Here is a 23,431-nt window from a genome sequence, read left to right as displayed (position 1 = left end):
ACAATCACACATTGCCATTTAGAATGAAATGACAGCAACCAAAAGGAAAATAACCATTGACTTAGAAGAAAAACTGGTGTGAGTGTGGGGGGAAGGGGGGAGAACATGCTTCAAACCTTGAGTAAATATTAAGTATATTTTTACTTTTTTGTCTCTACAGGTTTTTCATCTGCCCCATCTGAGATTCATTATGGTACCTTGCAGTGAGCAATGACCTCCTCTGAAGACTATAGGTGCCAAAAAGAGAGAGACAGTGGCCTTGTTTCCCTCGTACTTGACAAAGTGAAATGGTGCTCTTAAGGTGATAAGTGTTTACTACACTTGCAAACCCAAACTGTTGGCTGGACAATTTTTCCCTGACCTCCACCGCAGTGTTCTGATGGACGGTTGACGGTGACATCATGTAGTAGTCCCTGAAGTGTTGTCATAACTGAGTTGCAATGGTTTTATACACTTCCCCATTTCCCAACAGCTTTCTATCAGTTCTGCATTCCTTTTCCTGGGGCCTGATTTTCCCATGTTATTGGTTTGCAGATAGGCTTGTGGCCTCCTTTATTCCTACCACCTATGAGAAACGTCAAAGGGCAGATGATCCATGCTACTTTCAAGCACTCTGCATCATTATTACCACTCCCATCTACTTGGCACTTCTGGTGGCATCTCTTCCTTTTGCCCTGATTGGCTTCTTGTTATGGTCACCTCTCCAGTCAGCTAGAAGGCCATATATCTACTCCAGGCTAGAAGACAAGAGCCAGGTCAATGGAGCTACACTACTTACTGAATGGAAAGCTACAGGCAATGGGAAAAGCTTCTGCTTTGGTAGTGCCAATGTTTGTCTGCTACCAGACTCTCTGGCAAGATTTAACAATGTGTTCAACACACAGGCCCGGGCTAGAGAAATTGGGCGGAGAATCAGAAATGGGGCAAGCAGACCACAGATAAAAATATATATAGATTCCCCCACTAACACATCCATCAGTGCAGCCAGTTTCAGCAGCTTGGTCTCTCCCCAAGTTGGAGATAGCACTAATCGTGCTGTCAATGTAGGCATCAAAAGGACATCATCTATGGAGTACAAAGGAGACAATTCTGGCTCAAATAACAGTGAGGATAGCAGAGATGCTAAAACTGGAGGGGAACTAAATGAGGGAGAGGACAACAACACATGTATCGTGCGCATAAGTGGGGAGGATAATGGCCACATTTCAGACCCAGAAGCGGATGCCATTAGTGGCCAGGCTCATATCAGTAGCCCAGCAGAACACTCATTGGAAGGTGAAAGAGAGAGCCCAAAGGGTCAAATACCCAACCATAAACAGAAAGAAGGAGATTCTGGGAGTTTAGACAGCTACACTGCCTCACGAGAGTCCCTGGTTAAGGTTCGCATTGGAGATGGAACAGTGGACCAAAGTAACATCAACAACAAGCTCCTTTACAAAGCTTCGGTCATGAAGAAGACCTCTGTGAGGAAAAAGAAGCATATGGATGAAATCTTTGACCATGAGATCTCTGCTTTCTTCCCTGCCAACTTGGACTTCCTGTGTTTGCAGGAAGTGTTTGACAAAAGAGCAGCAGAGAAGTTGAAACAGCAGCTCCATCACTATTTTGAATACATTCTATATGATGTTGGGGTCTATGGCTGCCATGGCTGCTGTAGCTTTAAGTTTGTTAACAGTGGCCTGCTTTTTGCCAGCCGCTACCCAGTTATGGATGCTGCCTATCACTGTTACCCCAATGGAAAAGGAACGGACTCCTTGGCTTCCAAGGGGGCCTTGTTTCTCAAGGTAAGGCCCTTTCTTTTTGAAACCCGTAATTGTCTCTAGTGCACGCTTGGTTATAAATAACCTGTACTGTTGGTCAATAAACTTTGTTAGAGATGGGTCAGAGAAGCAGTTTTCAGATCTGGATTACATTTAGGCTAGAATTTGTGGTTTAGGGAATGTGCTAAGATGATAGACGTGCATGAAACGTTGAAGATTTGGGGGTAGAGTTTGAGTTCAGATTTAAGGGTGTCAAAGTGTCAAGCTGTTCTCTTGGGATTTTGCTCTCATTTTGACGAAATCTCTTTTTAATAAAACATGTATGCTTTAAATAAGCCTCGAGAGACTCATTAACAGGTGAGGGATAATGACGCTACCATTCACTCGCACTGTGTGTTTACAGAGCAAACTGGGGATGTTTGAGGGACAGGCAGCCTCAAAACAAAACAAAAACTAACATTATTTCAAGAGATATGTGAACTGTCTTTTTAGCATGTAATGATGCCTCTCCCACTGTGTGAGGTGACAGTTGATAAAGAAGTAAGCAAAACCAAAGGAAAATGTTTGGCACTGAAAATTATGATAGTAGTTTATGCAGAGTAAAAGATGTAGTGGAGGACAGTGGTGAGTACCAAGTGCAAAACGAGTGGACCAAAAAGTCTGGGGAGCCTGTTTCACATAGTGACTATTCAAGAGGGTTGTCTTGTAAAATTTTCCAGGCTTTGGAGAGCAGGTCTGAGATGCTTCTCTTTGGGAGGACAGTTTTCTACAATCAGAGTGCAACTGCCCATTCTGTTTTCCACATCAGAAGTTTGGGAGCATTATGTTTTTTTCAATTTCTTAGGACAATTATTTTAAATAAGATGATAGTTGTGAGAATATATGATCTGAAGTAAAGAGTTGTGCTTGTCAGAGTCAGAGGAGGCAGATACTAGACATCTCCATAAAATGAGCTGGTTTTGCAAGACTGGCAACATATTGTGTTGAATTCTTATGAGACTGGCTGTATATCTCACCGGAAACTACAAAGCACACCCCTTCTCATTTTGGATTTGACCAAGAACCAAAACTGTAAGGCTAGACTCAGATCCAGGGTTTCTAATCCAAACGTATCCAAAAATCCCCAGGAATATTAGATTTTAGGTTCTGGCCTTTGACATAGTGTGAGGAGTTTTCCCAGGGTGCAACCTGGACTGTGGGTCTGCTGAGTCATCTTGTCCCACCAACCTGGGCTCCCTCTTACACTGTGATGCTATTGGAAAGCTAAAAGCCTCTGGCAGGTAGTGCACTTACGCAGATATCCACAGGCAGGGACACACCCAACTGAGTTGCACGAATGCTTCTCCTAGCCGCTCATGAACCAACAATAGAGAGGCTCCAGCAAATTCCCTCCAGCTCCCCAGCCTTGCACCCCTGAACTGTACTATCTTGCCCTGGACAGAAGCCTGACCAGTGTAAGTTCATTACCCCGTCTGCCCCTTCCTCGATGTGGAGAGGATACACACTAGCCTTTGTAAACTGAGCTGAGATTTCCCAAGCACTTCATCCAAAACACACTGTTTTAGGTAAAATATAAAACAAAGGTATAAACTACAGAAATATAGATTTTAAGTGATTATAAATAGTAAGTGTAGAGCTCAAGGTTGGTTATCTAAGAAATAAAAGTAAATTTCCTATCTGAGTTCTAGAATCTAAACAGGATTTGAATCGAGCAGTGTCTCACCCTGACAGTATAAACAGGCCACAGATCTTCAGTACTCAGGCTGGAACTCTCCTCCAGCCCAGGACCACCCTCCCCAGTTCAAAGTCTTTGTCCTCCAGACATGTTTCCAGATGTTGAGTTGTGGGGAGAGTGAGGCCAAGTCATAATGTCACTTCCCCTCTTGATAGTTTCTTCCAGCTTGCTGGAAAAATCTATGCTTGTGACATGGAGATCCACCCCCATTGGTCAAGCAGCCTCCATAGTCTACATGATGTCTCTGAGAAGTCTTCTGAGATGTTTGGGAGTGTGGATTCCCTTTAACAGACCATGAGCCCATCTGGCTACTCCATTGTTGTACCTGAAAGGCTGGTTGTGGGTGTTCCCAACCTCAAACATATTTCAGTAACACACATAGCGCAAAACTTCATTACTTCACATACAATGATAGCACATACAATCTAACAGGATATTAAAGTTCAACAGATCAAGAATTTTAAAATGATACCTCACAAGGCATACCTTGTACAAAACATCATCATTATGTGTCAGTGGTGAATATGGGGGTTCCAGGGTGCTGCTTTAAGGTACAGAGTGCCACACATACCTCCAGTTTAAGAATTTTCTCCAATAATTTAAGTCCGAGGTTTCATTTACAAACAATAAAATGTTTCAAGTGCTCAAAGCAGATACATTTTTCTTGCAGAAGTGCACTTTAGGTTGTTCAAAATCCATTGTTGCAGTAGTCATTAAGAATAAGAGACTGAAAGTACAGCTTAATAAGGTTCAGTGCAAGTAATGAACAATGGGAGCTCCTGTAATTTTTTCTATAAGGTCTATAGGTGAATGGATAGCTGATAGAATGTTTTGGTAAACCCTAATAACAATCAAATCAGAACCTTTAAATATGGGAATTAGAAGACAAGCAAACATACACATACATACGGTGTATAATTTGTAATCATTTACCATTCCTAATATATATTACATATTACAGAACCAAAATCCGAGGTCTGTACACCGTGAGCTAATGAGGTTCACATTTTGGACCTAAATTTTGTAGCCTGAGGTATGTTTATCAATAAAAAAAAGAACTAAAGTTTGTTCTGTCATCATTCAGAGCTGCATACATAAAACAAGTATAAACTCTCTACAATATGGAAACTACTCAGGTCACAATGATTCCACTGCAATTTGTGCATATATTAAGGATTAAGAGATTGTTTTTAATCTGCTTTCAGCTGCCCATTGCTGCGTCATTGATTTGTTACCCTGCTAGGAAGTCAGCAGTGTTTCCATTCCCCTTGCAGAAAATTAAGCCTCTTTTCCAGATACCATTGGGATAATAGACTTAATTATTGATTCAAGTTCTTAAAGTCACAGTTTAGCAGGGGATGAGGGACCAATTTACTTTAAAGACTCCAGAAGGGCCAAGATCACTTAAATTGGTACACATCTCAGACCCAGCTTGAAAACAATATTTGTTTCATGCCTGTGTGATTCTGACACATTGTATTTTATTCCCCAAATGTTTTTATTCTGAATTAAGTGTACTCTGTACTATGAAATGCTTTTCAGTTTGAATTGTACATTAATGGTCACAGGTTATTTCTTTCATGAGAAGATGCAGGATGATCTATATAGTTTAGCTTTGACACAACTTATTTAGTAAAAAAAAGTTTTTAACACTTCACAAACAGCAGAGTTTATATATTACTGAAACGATAACCTACAACAAATGAGGGGCTTGGATATTATGGGCCTGAGCCAAAGACCACTGAAGTTAGCAGGAATTTCCACTGATTTCAGTGGGCTTTAGATAAGGGTTTATATGGGGATGTCTGCATCTGTACAGAACATATAGTCCTGCAGACATCTCTGCAGCTGGGAAGTGTATTTCCTGCAGGAAGCAAATACCATGCAATGGAACACACCCTGGAGGACAATTGGTGTTGTAAAGCTCTAGAGCTCTTATCACGGAGTGACATAATTCATTTTGTTGTGTTTGGAACAATAGTAATGAGATTTCATAGGACAGACAACTGTGTTTTTAATAAGAGCTTAACTAGACTACATGTGAGGAGAGGCCATTCTAGGTAATTTTCAGCAGATATCTGTCCCTAAAAGTCATCCAAGTGCCAGTACATTAAACCAAGGGAGCACTAAGTTAAATCATCACATCATCAGCATAAAATCTGTCTGATTGTAAAATACTGTTTTTTTGCCATACCTGAAATTAACTATTTTAAAATTAACTATTTTATAGAAAATATGGTGACCATGCTTAAGAGTAATACAGGAGAGCAGCATCTGAGCTTCTCCCTTGACCATGGGGGAGCCACATGGCCATGGGGTAATCAGCTGCCTATTTCCTTCAAGCTGGAACATGGTGTGTCTTACAAGAGTTATAACATGGGAAATGTCCCTGACATAACGCCAGGTGTCTGGCAGTCCTATTCTCCACTAATTTTACAGGCTTCATCATCTGGCTCTTCTTAGTCTTATCTCATTCTTCATTCTCAGCCTCCAAATGCTCCCTGGAACCCCTCTTCAACTTGCTGTCCCCCACATGCTTATTTTGCAAATATATTCCCAAGCAATCCTCATCTATCTTCTCACAAAGTACATTCTTTAGATCCTGTTTTGATTTTCCATAGTCATTTGGGAGCCCCTGATTGGAACTGGATGTCACTAGTTTCCAGATTAAGATTTTCATTTGCTAGTAGTTATTCCCACATTGCTTTGGACCATATCCAACCTAATCTGATTTAAATTAAGGGTTTATCTCAGCATCAGTCCATGTAGTCTTGTTGAGGAAGAGCCTAGCTGCTCCCCATTCTAATTTCAGGGATGGAGTTAAAATTATTCTTTATGCAGGCAGGCATATTGCAGGACTGTGTGATTAGATTCTGTCTGCTTCATGTGGAAAGGAGAACATGCTGCCATTTTAGGAAGAGGAAAGCTATGTCTTTCAAAAACAGAGTAGTACTTCAGAGTCTTCCTCTTACCTCTCCTGTACCACAGATTCAGCTCTCAAGATAAAAGAGGAATGACCTCCGTACTGTGGGGGAGAGGCTGGGGGAGGGAGGGGAAGAAGAGTTGATTGGGGTGAGTGTCATGGGGTTATGTATTTAATCATGTACAGTTTCCAGCCATCATGATGACAAACCCTTAAACCTTGCAAAATCTCAAAAAAAAAGCTAGCTTCCAAAATCAGAAGAATGTTCACAGGGGAATGGAGGGTGTGAGTGTGTGTCTTATTTTATTGGTATCATCTGTCCCCTGCTATAGAGCAAATGCAGCATGAAGCTAGATTAAATTTAAATTAAATTCAAAACTGTTTGAAATTTGAGTGGCTTTTGCATTACAAAATGAGACTATTTCACCAAAAAATTCCCTACATTTCACACACTTGCGTCTTTGAAATAAGCCCTTTTTCCAGTGAAGAGGGAGCTCTGTTATAAATTAGGATTACCCTGCCCCCGATTGTGAAGTTCTGGATTTTGAGGGGTTTGTGTAGACAAACAATATAGTTTATCTGGGGCTATAGATAGCTGAAGTATCAGCAGTAGTATCTGTAAAACACTCAGCTCTTACCTAGTGCTTCTCATCCATAGATCTCAGAGCACTTTGCAAAGAACGGTCTGTATTGTTATCTCTGTTTTGCAGAAGAAGAAATTGAAGCACAAAAAGCTGATGTGACATATTCAAAGTAACATAGTAGGTCAGTGGCAGAGCCAGGCCTAGAGAGAGAAAAATGGAATCCAGAGCCTTTTAATATTGGTTCAAACCTAGCCTTGACCAGTGGTGGCTGACTTGATGCCAGCTGACCGCTTTTCATAGGCCTGTATAAAGGTGGATTTTATAGTCCATCACAGAAGCCACCATCATCCTTGGCACTTTGGCTGGCAATTTCATGAGCTAAACCATGGATTGGGCATGGAAGCTTGAACTAATTTCTCCTCCGTAGAAGGTGATATCTCCAGGTCAAGATTAAGGCATTCTAATAGGCTTGGCAGAACTCAATTTTTATTATTTTTCAAATTTTGATAATTGGTACTGATTATTTTATTTTTCCTGATTTTTAATTATTTTTACAGTTGTGGAAAATGGAGGGGGTAGAATTGGGATTAGGGCTAGGGCAGCGCTGACAGCAGGGCTACAGGGGGTTGCCGAACTGATAGCAGGGTTGTTGGGCAGCGGGGCTAAAGACACCTGGGCAGAATGTGCAGGGTAAACTGTAGTCCTGGGCCAGCAGAGCAGAGACCCTGGGCCAGGGATGCAAGGAGGAAAACAAGCTCTGGGCTGCAGGGGAGGCCACCCCACTGCTGAACAGTTCCTGCCCAAGGTGGGCTCCAACACTCTTGGCTGGTGAGTAAGTGAGCAGGGCCATGACAGCAGAGCTGCAAAGGGCTGATGATACTTGATCCCAGCAGGTGCAAGGTGTAGAGAAGGCTGCAGTCCTGGTGGGGCAGAGCAGAGACCCCTGGCCAGGATTGCGAGGAGGAGGAGGAAGGGGGAGATGAGCCTCCAGTCACTGGGGATACCTCCCCACTTGAACGGCTCCGTCCCTGGGCAGGAGCCATTCAGCAGTGGGATGGCCTCCCCCACAGTTGAGGTTTGGCCTTCTCCTGATGTCCCTGGCTTGCGGTCTCTGCTCTGCCCTGCCAAGACTGCAGCCTTCCACACACCTTGTGCCTGTAGGATTCCAGTGTCACTGGCCTGTGGCTGTGCAAGGAGCTGTCTGCAGCTCCATTGTCCTTCCCTTCCTCCCTCCCATAACTGCAGGGCTACAGAGGGTTCTCTCTACTGCTGCAGGGTCGGTGACACCCAATCACTGCATGCGCAAGGTGTTGCACCGAGTCACTGTTGGAATTACTGTTGGAATTTTTTTTTGTGATTTCAGTGTGTGAGCTGAAATCCATGTTTACTGACATCTCTCAATTTAAATAGAATCCTGCCAAGCCTATGTATTAGCAAGACAGTGAGGGGCTGTTGCTTCCTGTATGCTCCATGTTCTGTTGGTAAGTGGAGAACTTAAGTCTTCAGAACTGTCAACCCAGCACCTTGTTCCCTTGAACCTCTGGTAGTGTTCTCCATCTCAAACATGAGGGTCCCTTTGGTACATAATAAGAGAGATCTAGGAGAAAAAAATTCTACTCACATCTAAGAGACAATTTAATAGGTAATGCATTAAATCAACTGGTCTCTGCTGCCACTGAAGACTAATGAGAAAAAGTTACCAAACATGCCGGAAAACCAATCCATTTTCATACTCTGACAACTTGGGCCCTGCAAGACTCTGCCTTGGATTTGGTGACATTGTGTTCTAGCACAGAGTTCCCCATTTGTTCCCTCGGGAAACAACCTCGGACTCTTTTGCAGATTTTACATCTCCTGTCATAGCCTTTAATGTTGTTTCACTACAAAAAGGGGAGAGATATCTTTGCAAAGTATGACTGGCTCACATGCTTTTCTGTGCTCATGATGATGTCTGATAAGCCAGATTGCCTCCTGATTGGATGAAAGTAAATACAAGTGGGACCTTGTGAACGTCCATGGTAGTCATGAACTTCGCTTTAGTGTGAGTGCATTCACACACACACACACAAGCACACACATTTTTTTGTCCTACACTCAGCTGAAGAATAACTTAGTATCATAAATTTTATATAAAAGAGAATGTGTTATCTCCACTAGGTAAGGGGAAAAAATCAATCCATTTTTATTCTGAACAAACAGTGCACTGTATTTGTCAGAAGGTGAGGTCTTACCCGCAACCATTTTTAAGCATGGACTTTGTCTTATCCACTTGTTCTACCCAAGAGTGTATGCCATAAAATTTGTCCACTTCCCTGCCACTGAAACTCCAATGCTCTTCCAAACTGGGTTCTGATATTTGATATTTTTTATGTCTGCATTGTGATATCATTTTGTATCCTATGACCTAAGTTTCTTTCCTACCACGGTACAAGTTGGGGATCTCAATAGGCTGTTAGCTCCCCATCTCACTATAATACATTCTGGCTAATATTAACACCCTGTGTCTCTCCTCTTCTGAACAAAGAATAGCACAGTGCTGTAATGAAGTGTCCTGGTATGTGGACATCTTTACTTACATGCAACAGAATACAGCACGTCCTCAGTTACTATGTATTTGTGTCTATTTCACAGATGCTTACAAATACAATGTTACTGCATAGAACAGGAAAATGGCTTAAAATAAACAAGTTTATGTAATGGTTTAGATAAACTCAGAAACTTGTATATTTCTCTATTGACAGTGGCCTGTTCTTTAGAAATCAAAGTTTTTGCTGATAGGACAAAGATAAGAAAATATTTGTGAGTTCTCATCAGGGATCCTAGTTTTCCATGAAAAAAAAAACAAACTTCTTCAATAAAAAATCATAAAAATCTGCATTTTTCCACAACTAAAATGAAATCTGACCGTGGGAGCCCTGCCACCCGGCCCTGAAGCATCAGTTTCCCATATTCCTGTGTGAGCACCGGTGGTATGGGGTTCTACTGTATATGTTTTGTTTTGTTTTTTAAAACGAAATGTAAAAATTAAAGATTCTCTGTAAAAACGCACATTTTGCATTTTTCCATGGCAAATAGATTTCTAGGATCCCTAGTTCTCATCGACATAAGATATTTCTACACTGTGACAGCGCCTGGATAAGCTAACTTGGGCTTGTGGGGCTTGGGCCACAGGGTTAAAAATAGCAGTGTAGATATTCAGGCTCAGGCAGGAGCCCTGGCTCTGAGACCTATCTTCCTCATGGGGTTCATGGAGCCTGGGAATCAGCCCAAGCCTGACTGTCTACACTGCAATTTTATAACACGCCTGAACCCAAGTCAACTGACTCAGACAAACTGCAGCTGTCTTTTATTGAAGTGTAGATACATCCATAGTTTTTTTCATAGAGCAGTGTGTTCTATGGCATTTTGCCCTGCATTTGAGTGGGAAAACTATGCCACCGCCTAATCTTAATTCAGAACTCTCCGAAGTGGAAGTTGCTTTGAAAAGGAGACTCCAGTTGTGTGCAATTTCAATCAAATAGGTAATGGAGCTTTCATCCACAGTGTCTACTAATAATTGTTTCGTAGCAGCAGCAGCAGCAGAAGCATGACATATAGAAAAGGAGTGTAGTTTCCTTGCAGATCAAGCACCATCTGATCCATAGAAATGTAAGGTTGAAGGGACCTCAAGCGGTCACTAGTCCAGCCACCAGCCCCATGTTGAGGTAGGGCCAAGTAAACCTAGAGACCATCCCTGACCTGTGTTTGTCTAACCTGTACTTAAAATTCTCCAATGATAGAGATTCCACAAACTCCCTTGGAAGCCTATTCCAGTACTTAACTATCCTTATAGAGAGTTTTTCCTAACTCCTCCTAGCTTGGCGTCATCCACAAATTTAATAAGCATACTCTCCACTCCATTATCCAAGTCATTACTGAAAATGTTGAATTTTACTGGACCCAGGACTGACCCCGGCAGGATCCCACTAGATATATCCTCCCACTTTTACAGGGAACTATTTATAACTACTCTGAATATGGTCTTTCAACCAGTTTTGTACCCACCTTATAGAAATTTAATCTAGACCACATTTCCCTAGTTTGCTTATGAGAATGTCATGTGTGGCTGTGTGAAAAGTCTGTGAAAAGACCCCGGCAGGATCCCACTAGATATATCCCATCTACTGCTTTCCCCCCATCCAGTAGGACAGTAATCCTGTCAAAGAAGGAAATTCGGTTGGTTTGGCATGTTTTTTCTTGACAAATCCATCTTGCCTATTATTAATTACCCTGTTATCTTCTAGATATTTACAAATTGATACTGTTCCAGTATCTTTCCAGATAGTGAAGTTAGGCTGACTGGTCTATAATTCTCATTGTTCCCCTTTTTAAAGAGAGGTACTATATTTGTCCTTCTCCAGTCCTCTGGGACCTCACCTGTCCTCCATGAACTCTCAAAGACAATCGCTAATATTTTCGAGATTGTTTCAGCTAGTTCCTTAAATACTCCTGGGTGAATTTCGTCAGGTTCTGTGACTTGAATACATGTAACTTATCTAAATATTCTTTAGCCTGTTGTTTTCCTATTCTGGCTTGTGTTCCTTCACCCTTGTTAATATTAACTGTGTTAAGCATCTGGCCATAATTAACCTTTTTAGTGTCAAGTTAAACAAAATAGCTATTAAACATCTGAGCCTTCTTGATGTCATACATTATTACCTCTCGTTCCACACCAAATAATGGACCTGCACTTCCCTTCTTCTTTCTCTTGCTCTAAATGTATTTATAGAACACCTTCTTACTGCCTTTTATGTGCTTTGTTAGGTGTAACTAATTGTGTCCCTTTTTGATTTTGTCCCAACATGCTTTTGCTATTCTTCTGTATTCATCTTTAGCCATGTTCCCACTTTCTGTAGGATTCTTTCTGATTTTCAGGTCATTAAAGAACTACTGATGGGACCATATTGGCTTTATGCTATTTTTCCTATCTTTTCTTTGCATTGAGATAGTTTGCTATTGTGTTTTTGTGGTGTTGTCTCTTTGAGGACTTGCCAGCTCTCCTATATTCCTTTTTTCCCTCAGACTTTCTTCCCATGGGACCTTACCTACCAGTTCTCTGAGTTTGTTAAAGTCTGCTTTTGTGAACTCCATTGTCCTTACCTTGTTGTTCTCACTCTTTCCTTTCTTTAGAATTACATATCCTTTCATGTTCACTTTCACCCAAATTGTCTTCTACCATCAGATTCACAATCACTTCTTCCCTGTTAGAAGCCAGTCTAAAATGGCTGGCCTCCTGGTTACTTCCCCCACCTGCTGAACCTAGAAGTTGTCCCCAGTACAGTGCAAGAACTAAATGGAGATTTTGTATTTTGCTGTATTACTTTTCCAACAGATACCTGGGTAGTTAGAGCTGATCTCTGTCTATGGCCTTCCGATGACCTACGTGGATGTTGACTCTGTTTCCATTACTGGCAATCTTACCATGCAACCGAAGCTTTTGGTGACCATGTGATTGTTGACCCTGTAGCAGCATTTCTTGATAAACGTGTTGTGTAATTTGTTGGATTCCATCCTAATAATGCGTCTGTATCAAGAAAGCCGCTAAAACCGATCTAGTCCTGATGAATTGCTGGTTTCGGCTACAAATATGATCACCGCTTCACAATTTGCCAGAATAAATACATATTTCCCAGACAAAAGCTATGTTTTTAAGTAGAGTTAAAGGTAAGAGTAAATATCCACAATTTAAGGTAAATTACAGGGATGTTGTAATTGTTCCAAAAATAAGCTTTATAGCCCCAGGAAGTTCACAGGTTAAACTTAAAGGAATTCCAAACATTTTAAGAGTATGTAAATGTAGAGTTAAGACATTCAGACAACCACTGAGAACAATGAGTGAAGCTGTGGTTTCAGTCCCATTGAGAACGATGGAAGATGGCTGCCATTTTGAAAGAAGGCAGTTATTTGTGGAATTCTCAGCAGGAAATTATTGTATCCTTCAGCCTTTCCTGAAAGAGAAACTTTCAGCTATGAAGAATGAGAAAAAGTGACCATATGTCCTAAAACAAAATATTCAAATGTAAACAATGCGCAAGATTACAGTGAGTTTTAAGTATATCAGAAGTTTGAAGGTGTTTTGTTACTGAGCCATTGGGGGAAAGAAAAAATAAAAAATAGAGTGAAACTGGTTGCTAAATTTCTTTATGAACCCATAGGAATTTCAATTCCTAAAGTAAGGAACAGATTTACTTGTAAATTCTCAGAAATTCATGCTGTACTCAGACTCTTCAGAGTAAGTGCTGTAGTTTTAGTGAGGATACACTATATTTTTCATACATTCAAAAGAAGAGTTTTAATCTCTACTTCAGGTGCACAGCACAACACATCCTTAATTATGGATTTACTACTACTATCTCCATCATAGATTATAGGATAGTCAATGACTCTGAATGCAGCTGATTCTATTCCAAGTCTGCTCTGAAATGCACTTTTTAGCATTTGTCACTCCCTGGAGGTTTCTTTTAGCTGATCAAAGAGGAGTTCCTTGAATCACCCTCTAGAGAAAAGAGATTTTCTTTTTATGTTAGTGATTTAAATAGCTTTTACTTTGATAAAGTTTCTTCACTCTCCTTCACCAGCTCTTCCTGTTTCTTTCCAGACAGACTCCCTGTTTCAATAGCACATTCAACAAACACCTATGTTTTGTAGAACAGTAAGTGGTAATGTGATTACAGATACCATAAGTTACCATCATTTAGTTTTATTTGTATGATTGATTTGGAAACTTTCTTCCTGAAGTGTGGAACATTCATTAGGTGCTTGTACTTGTAATGGGTTATGGAAATTGTCTTATTACCCTATGTTCTAAGTTCACAAGGTGTAGTTTGGATATTTATTCCAATGCATTTGAACCATTTGAAGTCTCTCTTTCCCACCTCCCAAGCCATCTAACTTCTTCCTTTCCACCTGACCTTATCTCCCATTTCCCAACAGCTCCCGTAACCCCAGTCCCTAGATCCCTTTTCTCAAGCAAAGAGCTTCCTCTCACCAACACCCAACAAGTTTCTTGACAACCAGCTCCCCCTTTTTGATGCCCAACATGCCCCTCCTTCAGTGACATCATATTTTATTATCATCTTTATTATGATAGTGCCAAAGGGCCAACCAAAAATGCATCTCCACTGTGCTAGGTGCTGTACAAACACATCATAGTAGATGGTCTCCACCCCAAATAGCTTACTATCTAAATAGACAAGGCAGACAAAAGATGGCAAAAGTTGTAGAAACCACAAGCAGAAAGAGCAGTGTGATGGCAGCAATTGTACTGTGGTTTTTGTTGCACTGTGGTGGGTTTTCTTAGGATGGAATCAGCTGAATGGAAGAAAGAGTGAAGAGGACAGGGCTGGGGAGAAGAGAGTAAGGAGGGGCAGGTGTGGAGTGAAGTTAAGATCAGTGGTCTCTGGAACTCGCAACATTCAGGAAAGCAGCCAACCCAGAGTAGGTGTTTAGATTTGCTGGTACTCCAAGATGGATTTCAGCATTGGTAGGAAATCCATCTTGGATTTGGGACTGGGAAGGGATGGGAATGTATGTATAAAGGTAGCTAGCTTACTTATTTTGTGAACTGAATAAAAGATTATTTGGGGATCTGGGCTGAGGGCTGGGATGTTTCTTGAGTTTTTTTATAAATTTGTTACCCCCATACCTGCAGTTATCCTAATATGTATAAAAGGGGCATATACTGCCATGCATGGTTTTGTTTAAGCAACTTTTAAAAGCAGTTCCATTTAAGTCAGGTAGGTGACCTAAATATTTTCTACACACTCAACTTCTGTCATCATATAGTTTTAATGCAAAAAATATTTAGCGTCTGCTAGGCCTGGATGTGTCAGACACATATTTTGGGGGTTTTGTTTGTTTTTAATACCATGTATCTCCACCCTGTTACAATTAATATCTTTAAGAAGGATATTTTTCCCTCTTTAGTGACAGGAAAGTCTGAATTACCGACCCCATCCTTTCTCTTTTTGCGCTTGGGAGAAGTTAAAATGCCACAAGGATAGAGCATGGGTGGAGAGATTATGGAACATAGGTATATCCTTTCCACAGCCAGTAATTGCCAGTTAATGGTATTGATCATATCCAAATAGTTTCACTTTCCCCCTTCACTCCACTTTAAAACTCCTGCAAATCTTGCTAGTCCTATTCTCCCTTGCAGTTGTTTCAGCATCATATTTTCCCCCCAACTTCAATGTGAAGTCAACTGCTGTGACATGAACTCAGAGCAGTAGTTGGTAGGATGGGTACCAAAGAGAGTTTTGAGCTAATCTCACTAACATTTTAACTTACATGTAATTTATTTAAATTTAATGTGCTTAAATAATATAGTAATAATACATTAATTATGTTATGTTAATAATTTATCTCCTTTAGAAACTACAACAGATCCCTGAAGGCGAGAGAGACAGAAAGCTGCCAAAATAGTAAAATAACGATTTTTGCAGACCTTGTAGAACCTATCTAAACTAACCAAGAGAGACTACAGGCAGATAGTGTAGGAATAAAATATATCTTCTTTGGAAGCTACACAGAGTCATTAGGCTTGGTCACCTAACCCACAGGATAGCAATGCAATGGAATCACCAGTAGAACTGGTGGACGTTTTTCCATTGCAGCTGTTTTTCAATAGAAAATTTAGTTTTGACTAAAAGAAATTTTTATGAAAAAAAGACTGCTTTCTGCAGAAAATTTAGACTTCTAATCAAAGAGCAGAACAACCAAAAAATTTTAACTGAAAATTTCCAGACAACACTCAACAACTTAATTTGGACATGTTGAAATACTTTTTTAGACATTTCTGGTCAAAATGATGTGGTTCACCATTTGTAAATCAAAATATTTTGACTTGTTTCAACCTTAAATCAATTCCAGTATAGGAGAATTCTTTCCTGCAATATATTTTAAGTGCTTTTTCTAATCTAGTTTAGATATTCCAAGCAATAGGATTTCCACCACTTTTCTTGGAGATTATTCCAGTCTAATTGATCTATGAGGAAGATTTTTCCAGATATGCAATCTAAATTTTCTCTTCTGGTAGTTTCATCCCCTTATGCTTAATTATACCTCTCAATAATCCCTCTGCATTATTGGTTTTTACAGGAATTGTAGATGGCCATCATGTCACCCCTTAAATATAGCTTGGTGATGGAATGTGTATATAGCCCTTCACTCATGCCTCATAAGTGAATCCCTCCAACCCAGCAATCATTTTGTTGTTCTTATCCTTGCCAATATGTTTGTACCATTCTGGTTCTTAGGTGCCCAAAGCAAATTCAGTATTGTATTCGATTTATGGTCTTGCCTCTTGACTGCGAGTTGAAAAGATAGGTTGTAACTTCAGCATCCTGCAAGATTTCTGAACCCAATCCTGAAAGTGAAGTCTTCAATTAAGTATATAAATAGCTTTGCCTAGTCACAAGAGCTGAGACAGCATCAAGAGAAGCAATTACTTGAAAAAGAGAAAAGGAGAAATTGAAGGGAGAAGATAGAACACATCTCTTAACAATAGGAATTAGGGTTTGTCTACTGGGAAGAAATTGCTCAGATATGCTGGTCAATTTCCCTGGCTTAGACATGTCCCTTAGAAAATGTTTTGCCATGGGAAATCGTTGAGGCACTTTTGATAGAAGTATTCATTAGGTGATTTGTTGAAAAAAATTGAGAGAGTACTATAATGGAATATTTTTACTCCAATCACAGGGATAAACTAGATACTCCAGTTTTTTCCCTTTACTACGTGTGTTGTCTCTCAATATGTATCTGTCTCTATTAGCTTTTATATATAGATAGATATATAGCTTTTATATATATATATGCAGACTCTCTCTCCCTCTCTCAATAGCTCTGTCTATAACACATAGTTCAAACTCACATTCTGTGTTCTTCTCGAGATTTCTCAGCATTCCGTTGCATTTTAGCCACGTTGACGGAATCTTATTAGGAGGATTTTCCTATAGTGGTAGCCTACTGTGCTATATATTATAAAGTCCTATTTATGTGTCATGCTCCTGTTCTTAATCTGGGATGCTTTATTTCCATGGAAAATAATAACACCATTGAGTCTACTTCTATATCAGAATGGAAAGCCCCTGTTTGAGTAGTTTGAGCAGCAGTGCTCCTAAACACAATTTTTGTCGTTAAGGAGAGAGTATTATTGCTGTAATCTCATACCACTATGCTTGTCAGCTTGAGCTAGTCTTACCTCACAGTATTAAGGTAACTGTTTGGAGTTTTGCCATGATGTTAGGCAAATTTATCATGGAGCTCTATCATTTGGAGGTAAATCTTCAAATTAACTCGTCACTATGACAGCTTGTGTTTTGTTACTCATTATAAAGACAAATTTAGAATCTGAATGGCAGCCAAACCCTATAAAATGAATGATTTTTCTCACCCTAACAGAGGGTGCTGGATGTATACTGCATCGCACAGTTCTGTCTTTTGGAGAGATTTGTGGCATTACATTGTTTTCTCCCCTTTTCCAACTTGGGGCTTGTAGCGGGGCGGTCACCCCGCTCTGGCCCTGAAGGGGTTAAAACAGCCCTGGGAAAGGGCTGCCCCGGTGAACAAATAGGGTAGGCTGATTGGGGAAGCAGCCACAGTTTGGGCCACACCCCAATCAGGCCACAACTGGCCCTGTATAAGGGCTCAGGGAGGAGCTGGGGGACACTCTCTCTCTAGCTCTTGAGAGAGATGGACCTGGGTGCCTGGGAGAAAAGGGTACCTAGAGTGGAGCAGGGCTGGGGAAAGGCCAGAGGAGCTGGGGAGCTCCAGCCTGGCAAGTCCCCAGGCTGAGGCCTTGTTAAAGGCCTATGCACATACTGGGGCTGGGAGGTGCAGCCCAGAGATAGGCAGAGGCACCAGGTCCAAACCTCCTTGCCAATGATGAGTTAACAGACTGCAGTCTGCCCCGGTGAGCGGGGGCTAGATGATGACTGGCACTAGCCACTGAGATGAGGTGCGGATAGAGGGTTGGGGGTTCCCTTGGGAGGGGAGACCCAGACAGTGGGGTACTGCAGTGGGCAGAACTCTGAGGTAAAGGGGACCGGAGTCCGGGAGGGACACGGGGCCAGCAGCAGGCGAGACACCTGCCTGCAGATGGCGCTCCATACGCTGGAAAGCTGATTCCCAGGATGACCAGCAGGAGGCACCACACCTGTAAGTCGTCACTTCGCTACAGTGCTCCTCGGAAATCAGTTTTTAATTGCATGTGGGTATTGTGAAAGAACAAGAATTTGTATGTTAATTTAATAGTAGCATGGAGATAAGTGATGCCAACAGTCCCTGCTCAGGAGCTACAGTGCTTATTGGTGAGCAAAGAGTTTACCATTCCCCCCCAACCTATGCTAGCACATTTCAATATGGGTTTAAAATGTGTGTACCTATTTCCGACCTTTCTTATGTCGGCACCTAAAAGATACAAAGATGTGATAGAATTTGACTGTTATTTTGCAAGTAATATCTTGGGGACTTCTATGTATCCCCCTGGGAGGCAGGATATCAATGTTCTCCAGCTCAGTATGACAGTCATGCCAGGATATGGTAACTCCAAGTGACGCTAGATCAAAGAGCAGTTCAGAAAAATCTCACTATGACCAGTCATGTGATGAAATAAAAGTGGCTCCCTTAGCTCTGGCACTCAAATAACTGTTGCTGTTAGCAAGCATTGTGGATTTTTTTGTTGCTGATAATGAGTATCTGTTTTGTCACAAGCTTTATTGGCTTGATTTCATTTATGGGAAGGAAAGAGGTAAGTCACTAGGGAATGAGTGTCTTATTCTATTAGGCCCAGAGTCAGTGCTAGGGTATTTTGGGGGAGTAGTGTAGGAAAAGAAGGAATCCCCTTTGTAGGGCTTTTTATTGATTTCAGTCTCCTGTGAATCAAAATGAAAGAGTACCTGAGCTGTTCACTGATTTTATAGTTCACAAGTGGAGGTCCAATGTAAACAAGGAGCAACAGAGACTTATGCTTGTTTCCTAATAGAATTGCCTCCTAAACCCTTTTTGAAATAAAAAGATCTTTTCAGAGCCTTACTAGCTGAGTAACTAACAAGCTTCAGATTTCCAACGGTGTAACAGAGATCAGAATCTGTCCTTGGATCTTTCCATACCTGTCTTAATGTTTGATTAGTGGGTGTGCATTTATATCTTGTTTTACCTTTGCAGATGTACTATGAACTGGAACATGTTTTGTATGTTGCAGTATAATACTGAGAGAGGTACTAATTTTGCATTTGTCAATGTATAATTATATAAGCAGGTCACTTTATTCAATCACATACACATTCTCTCAATTTTAATTCAGCTTTAGATAACATCAGAGTTTAGCAGGATGCTATGTATGGCTATTATAAATTAGCTCCTCTTGCTGTGGTTTATCTAACCGAAAATGGTTTGGAAGCTTTAAAGGCATATTTTAATATTAGTTTATTGGAATTTTCCTTAGTAGATACAGTTTGAGAAAGAGTCTATATCTCATACAGATACACTTCAGAAATGTCCACATGAGCAATATTGAGCCTGATACTGCAATGGGATTTTGAATTTGCATGGGAAGCTGTTTTAGGCACTTCTTCACAATCCCATGCCATTATAACAGGAAACTCAATAGAAGGATGCAATGGCAGGTGACAATAAATTATGCATTTTAAGCTAGGTTTTGCCTTTAGGTACATTCCAGAGCAAGGGTTGGTGTGAAAATGGCACCACCACAGGAGTGTAGCCCTGAGAGGCACTGTGTACCTCAGGCACCCTTCTGCAATGCAGTTCCTGTGGTCCTCTGAGCTGGTGCTGAGGCAGAAGTAATCTGTTACAGGCCTGTAGAACACAGCATGCTCCCTTCTCATGTCTTGCCAGCTTCACGGTGGGGAGCATCAGAAATGGAACCCTGGTCTCATCCCCACACCTGGAATCACAATCTGAGCAGTTCTAATGCAACTAGAGTTAAGGGTCTTCCTCTCCCAGATTGCCCTGTGTGGCTGTATTAGACCCAGCCATAGCACAGCCTGTGATATAGTTTTCCAGAACTGCCTAATTTGGGGTTCTTACTCTTGCATTGATCAGAGCAAGATTTTTCCTTTAAGTTCATATGTGGTATAAAATATTCTCTGTAACAAGGCAGAAAAGAAGACTGAAAGGCCATTCCTGAGATTATTAATACCAAACATTTGTTTTAGTGAGTGTACCCAGGATATTTCCTTGTGATAGTGGTCATATTTGACACTTATGACCCTTCAACCTGAAACATGCCAAAGCACTTTAAAAACTATTGCGTAAATGCTGCATCCCTTACCATGTGAATAGTCCACTGACTCTAATTGTGGTGCTTTTGGATGTGGTCTGCAATCACACTGTGCAGACCCTACTATTTTGTTTTGTAATCTAGGCTCTTGGGGTCCCACATCCCCATCCTTATGCACAGTCAGTGTATCTCATTTTACTGGTAGTCCCATTGAATTAGACTACAGTATTTTCAAAGGAAAGGTGGGAAGATTGGGCCCTGGGTGCCAGTAAACAGGATTTATGTGAACTTCAGCCTGTGGACTATCTGACATTTTTGGAAAACACTGTCTAGGATAATGCCTCATGGGACAGTCTTCTAGATTATCTGTTATGGCACTGACCTTCTAGCACCAACAATGCAGTTCAGGTAAAGTGAATTCCTATTTGAGTGATTTTGAATTGGGTTGCCCTAGTATAATTGCTATTTTCTGTACAAAAGTGGATTAGAGAGCACCTTCTGTGTTTGGCAGCAAGAACCAGAAACATACACTTATTTCTTGTCCCAGACTTGAGCAATCTGCTGGTCAAATACTGACCATATGACTGAGTTCTGTGAAGGTGGAAACTCCTTCCAAAGCTAAACTAACACACCAAGATGTGTGTTGCAGGGACAGTGAATGCTCTGGGTTGTTTTCCCACTGTCCTGCCTGCAGAGCTGTCCAGATAGCATTCTCACAATATAATATAGCCATTAAAATGGAGCACTCTCAGGGGAGTCGCAGTATTCAGCAAAACAATGCACTGCTTACGTACAGAATTATAGGGTTAGTAATATTGTGGAGGTCCAGTAGCTATCATGGCTGTCCATACTTCAGTGCTTTTTCATTTACAGAATAACAAATAGATATGTAATCAAATTTTACTTATTATTTAGTTTATTTTTGTGTTTTTGTTTTTTGTTTTTTTTTTCTGTACCGGGCTAGAGGTTGCAAGGATTTTGTTTTCACGTTGTAACCACGGATCTTTTCTTCCATCATGACTGCTTACAGGGACCCTGCCCAGTAGTTTAGGGTAATGGTGCCACTCAGTGAAACAGAAAAATCAGCTCCCTGTTACAAAATGGCAGAATTTTAGGTTTGGGGAATGGGCTATTCAGCAAGCACTCGAACATTGATACTTTCCATGGAAATATTGGCCATGTTAACTTTTTGGCTGTTACTTGGTACTATTTTTTTGGAAACTTCAAAAACATTTAGAGAGGTCCCTTCCATTTCTGTTCACACACATACATATTATATTCACACATATACATATACTTCGTGTGTCTGTGTGAGATATGTGTATAAAATAAATTTGATATATAATGTAAATACAATTACATGTACATACATACATCGTAGCTGTGCTTCTCAGATCAATTACAAAGGTAATGTGGCATAAGTGATTCCATTCTAACGGGCCTTTTCAGCTGGCTATAAAACTTACTCATACTGACCTTTGAGACTGAAACTTTCCACGTTTGGTCAGAGCCTGAAAGCGAAAATGGTTCAGACGGTTTTAGACACCGAGGTGTAAAGTGTACACTCTTGCCACAATAAAGAACAGTTTTGCAACTGCTGTTTTTCCCTTTGCAGAGTGGAGTGGGAGGCTTGTCTCTCCTCAGATGTGGGAGAAATGTGTAATTTGCCAGAAACTCTAGAGGTATAGATGTCCTTTTTGGTAGTCGAGTGAAAAATCTCATTTCACTTGGCTGCAGGTAGATGGCTTGAAAAATATATATTGCGCCCTGGTTTGTGTTATAGGATAGGGGCTTGTTGTTTTTAAAGTAAAACAATCCCACAATGTTGTACTGGTGCTGCACCTACTGCATAAGAGACTCATTTAATGTGCATGTGGAAAATGGTGTGTATGTAATGAGGCAGCCTGCAGAAACATCCGCAGCAAGACTCCTGCAAGCGTCAGTGGCATCCAGCCAGGATTCCCTGATATCCCTGTGGGTCTGCAAGGATCTATTGGCTTTGGAGTAAAGCTGAGTTAATTCCAAATCTCCCCTGTCCTTGTTCCCCTTCCACTTCAGTGAAGAACACAAAGTAAAGTCTGAACACTGAATTTCTCTACCGCTGTGCAAGTGTAATCCATCAAGGGCAATGAGAGTAGTTTCTATAGGAACGTATATACTATTATATTAAAATGCCTTTAATAGACACTTTCCATAGAGCCACCTATAGGCTCAGCATAGCATCTCTATAGAAAAGCATCACTTAGCTGGAAATGATCTCTACCATTCATGCATAGTTAACTACTCTAATGAGCTCCAAAAGTCCAGTTGGAAAACTGGCTAAAAGATGAGTGAGAAAGCTAGGGCCAGAGCAATGTAAGATTTTTATTATGTGCTTTCTTTTTCCAGATGGAAAAATAATGAACATTGACAGGAAATTATCAAGCATAAATGACCTGTAAATTCACTGCCTGCAAAGCCTGTAAAATTAATAGGATATTTCTCGGACAGTTGGAGAACCTGAAAATCCAAACAAATGGACAAAACTCTACCCATCTTAAAACTAGGTTACATTTTTATTTAAGGTTGTCAGATGAAATTTACAGCGGCTTCATCAAGTCCAGTGATACAGGAGTCATCAGCAAAGCTATGAGGTTTTTTTTTTTTGTTTTTTGTTTTTTTTTGAGGCTCAGATAAAACTTTCCCTTCCAGGCATTTTCTTTGATAGACATACTGTATTACTGTACTGTTTTAAATCCTGAGTAGGAAAATCAAGCACCTGCAGCAGCTTCTCTGTTCCATCCATCTAGAGCCAAATCCTGATCTCATTTAAGTCAGTGGGAGTTTTGGCATTGACTTCAATGGGGCCAGAACATATTCTGTACACATGCTCCACCCTTATTCAGTTTAAAAAAAAAATCCATCTGAAGTCTGTGTCTATCAAGTGATTTTCATGATGTTTTCTTGTGTTATTGTGCTCTGTCATAAGTTCTATGCAAGCGGACCTTCCTCAGAATTTTGCTCTTTAGAAATCTGGTAGAGGGTTGGTTTGATGTGCGTGCAGTATCTGTGCCCTCTGTCTATAAAGCATAGCTGGTAGGTTTCATTTTAGTCTTGTCATTGGTGACTATTTCCCCATTAAGAGCTAAGTTATGTCTGCTGACCACATGC

General features: G+C 40.7%; 1 protein-coding gene across 1 annotated transcript in view; it reads left to right on the top strand.

The window, feature by feature from the left end:
- SMPD3 (sphingomyelin phosphodiesterase 3) overlaps positions 1-23,431 on the top strand; it is a 248,842-nt gene that overhangs the window by 179,288 nt on the left and 46,123 nt on the right. The window contains exon 3 of the mRNA XM_074968581.1: positions 161-1,784. Coding sequence (XP_074824682.1) covers positions 441-1,784 — 1,344 coding nt within the window. The 5' untranslated portion in view covers positions 161-440. The remainder of the gene's footprint in view (positions 1-160; positions 1,785-23,431) is intronic.

This window comes from Natator depressus, chromosome 12 (genome assembly GCF_965152275.1).
Source record: "Natator depressus isolate rNatDep1 chromosome 12, rNatDep2.hap1, whole genome shotgun sequence".
NCBI lineage: Eukaryota > Metazoa > Chordata > Testudines > Cheloniidae > Natator > Natator depressus.
Note: the sequence above shows the minus strand (reverse complement) of the source record. Positions and strands in the feature narration are given on the sequence as shown.